The sequence below is a fragment of the Pteropus vampyrus genome, unplaced genomic scaffold, assembly GCF_000151845.1.
Source record: "Pteropus vampyrus isolate Shadow unplaced genomic scaffold, Pvam_2.0 Scaffold225, whole genome shotgun sequence".
NCBI lineage: Eukaryota > Metazoa > Chordata > Mammalia > Chiroptera > Pteropodidae > Pteropus > Pteropus vampyrus.
The window spans coordinates 2,828,763-2,830,568 of record NW_011889006.1 but is presented as its reverse complement, the minus strand read 5'-3'; the positions used below and the strand labels follow the sequence as shown (position 1 = coordinate 2,830,568).

Genomic DNA, 1,806 nt, shown 5'->3' with positions numbered 1-1,806 from the left:
ACTCTTTGCTTTCAGCCCATACTAAAATGTAAATAGCAAAAAGCAATTTAAAACCTAACTAGTTTTACTGATTGATTAACTGATCAATCGATGGATTTAAGGTCATTCTTCCTTTTTAGATGATCTAAAGGTTAAAGTATGTTTTCTCAATCTCAACATCATTAATATTTTTTACCAGAAAATTATTTCTTATGGGGAGCTGTTCTATGCATTTTAGAATGTTTAGCAGCATTCCTGGCCTCTGCTCATTAGATTACAGTCATGATAATCAAAAATGTCTCCAGACATTGCAAAATGTCCCTTGGGTAACAAAATTGCTTCTGGTTGACATCCACTGGGCTAAAGATAACAAAGTCATATTTTACTGCCTTTTTTTCTTTTTTAACATGGCTAACTCCTTAAGCATGGTAACTTCATAACCTATATTTTCTATAAATTTCTACATATTATGGGTCAAAGCCACGTAGAATGAATGTTCAGTAAAAATTATATAAGAATGATGTGGGTGTGTTAATTGCCGCTGCCACTCACCAATATCACATCTCAAAAAACTGTACTTATCAAGAGAAAGCAATAAGAGTCTGTTTTTCTACTGGAAAGTCAGTAGGTTTAAATCTTTCTAAACATTCTGTGAAACACACAGACTTGATCTTTACACTGAACTTATAAGGCTTAGTTTGTGGTATATGCATGATACTGGCTCTCAACTGGAGGCAATTTTGTCTCCCAGGGAACATCTGGCAATTTCTGGATACATTTTTGAGTGCCACAGATGGAGGAAAGGGTGCTACTGGCATTAATTGGGTAGAGACCAGGGAAGCTGCTGAACTTCCTACAATGCACAGCTTCCCCTAACTGGGTATTTATATTTCACTCAGAGCAAAGAATTATCAAGTCAAGTATATCAAAATGTCAACAGTGCAACAAAAAAACTGCTGAATGGGAAGAATTATGCACTGTGCCTTTTCTTGGCTATGTGGGCTTTTTCTTCAGAGAACCTAATCAAGCCTCTGTTCTTCTTTCTCACAGCTGTTCGTGGCACAAGTTTATAAAATGCATGCTGACGGTTTTTCCCTTCCTAGAGTGGGTGTGTTTCTATCGATTCAAGGACTGGCTTCTTGGAGACTTACTTGCTGGTATAAGTGTCGGCCTTGTGCAAGTTCCCCAAGGTAAGGAAGATATGAAGCCTCTTTACTCACAGACCTAGTCCACCTCCCTAGAGTAAACAATTTTTTTAAGTTTATTGGAGTAACATTGGTTAATACAATTATATAATTTTCAGGTGTACATTATAATTTGACATCTATATATTCTATTGTGTGATTACCATCCAGAGTCCAGTTTCCTTCAGCTACTATATGTTTGATCCCCTTTACTCACTTCACTCTCCCCCAACCCCCCTATATTTGACCCCCTTTACCCTGTCTACCTCTTCCCTCCTCTCCCACTCCCTACCCTCTGGTAACCACTAGTCCATTGTCCATGTCCCTGAGTCGCTGTTTCTCCTGTTCATTTGTTGCTTTTAGGTTTATATCCCACATATAAGTGATATCATGTGATTTTCAATTATTTTCAGTCTGGCTTATTTCACTTAGCATAATTATCTTGAGGTCCATCCAGGTTGTCGCAAATGGCATTATTTCATCTCTTCTTATGGCTGAGTAATATTCCATTGTATATATGTACCACTGCTTCTTTAGCCAATCATCTATCATAGGACACTTCGGTTGCTTCCATGTCCTGGCCACTCTGAATAGTGCTGCTATGAACATCAGTGTGCAAATCTTTTTGGATATGGATTTTCAA

General features: G+C 37.7%; 1 protein-coding gene across 1 annotated transcript in view; it reads left to right on the top strand.

Moving 5' to 3' along the window:
• Window positions 1-1,806, top strand: part of SLC26A8 (solute carrier family 26 member 8) — a 74,747-nt gene that overhangs the window by 7,024 nt on the left and 65,917 nt on the right. Inside the window, exon 2 of the mRNA XM_011373557.2 lies at window positions 1,030-1,169. Within this exon, the coding sequence (XP_011371859.2) occupies window positions 1,030-1,169 (140 nt within the window). The remainder of the gene's footprint in view (window positions 1-1,029; window positions 1,170-1,806) is intronic.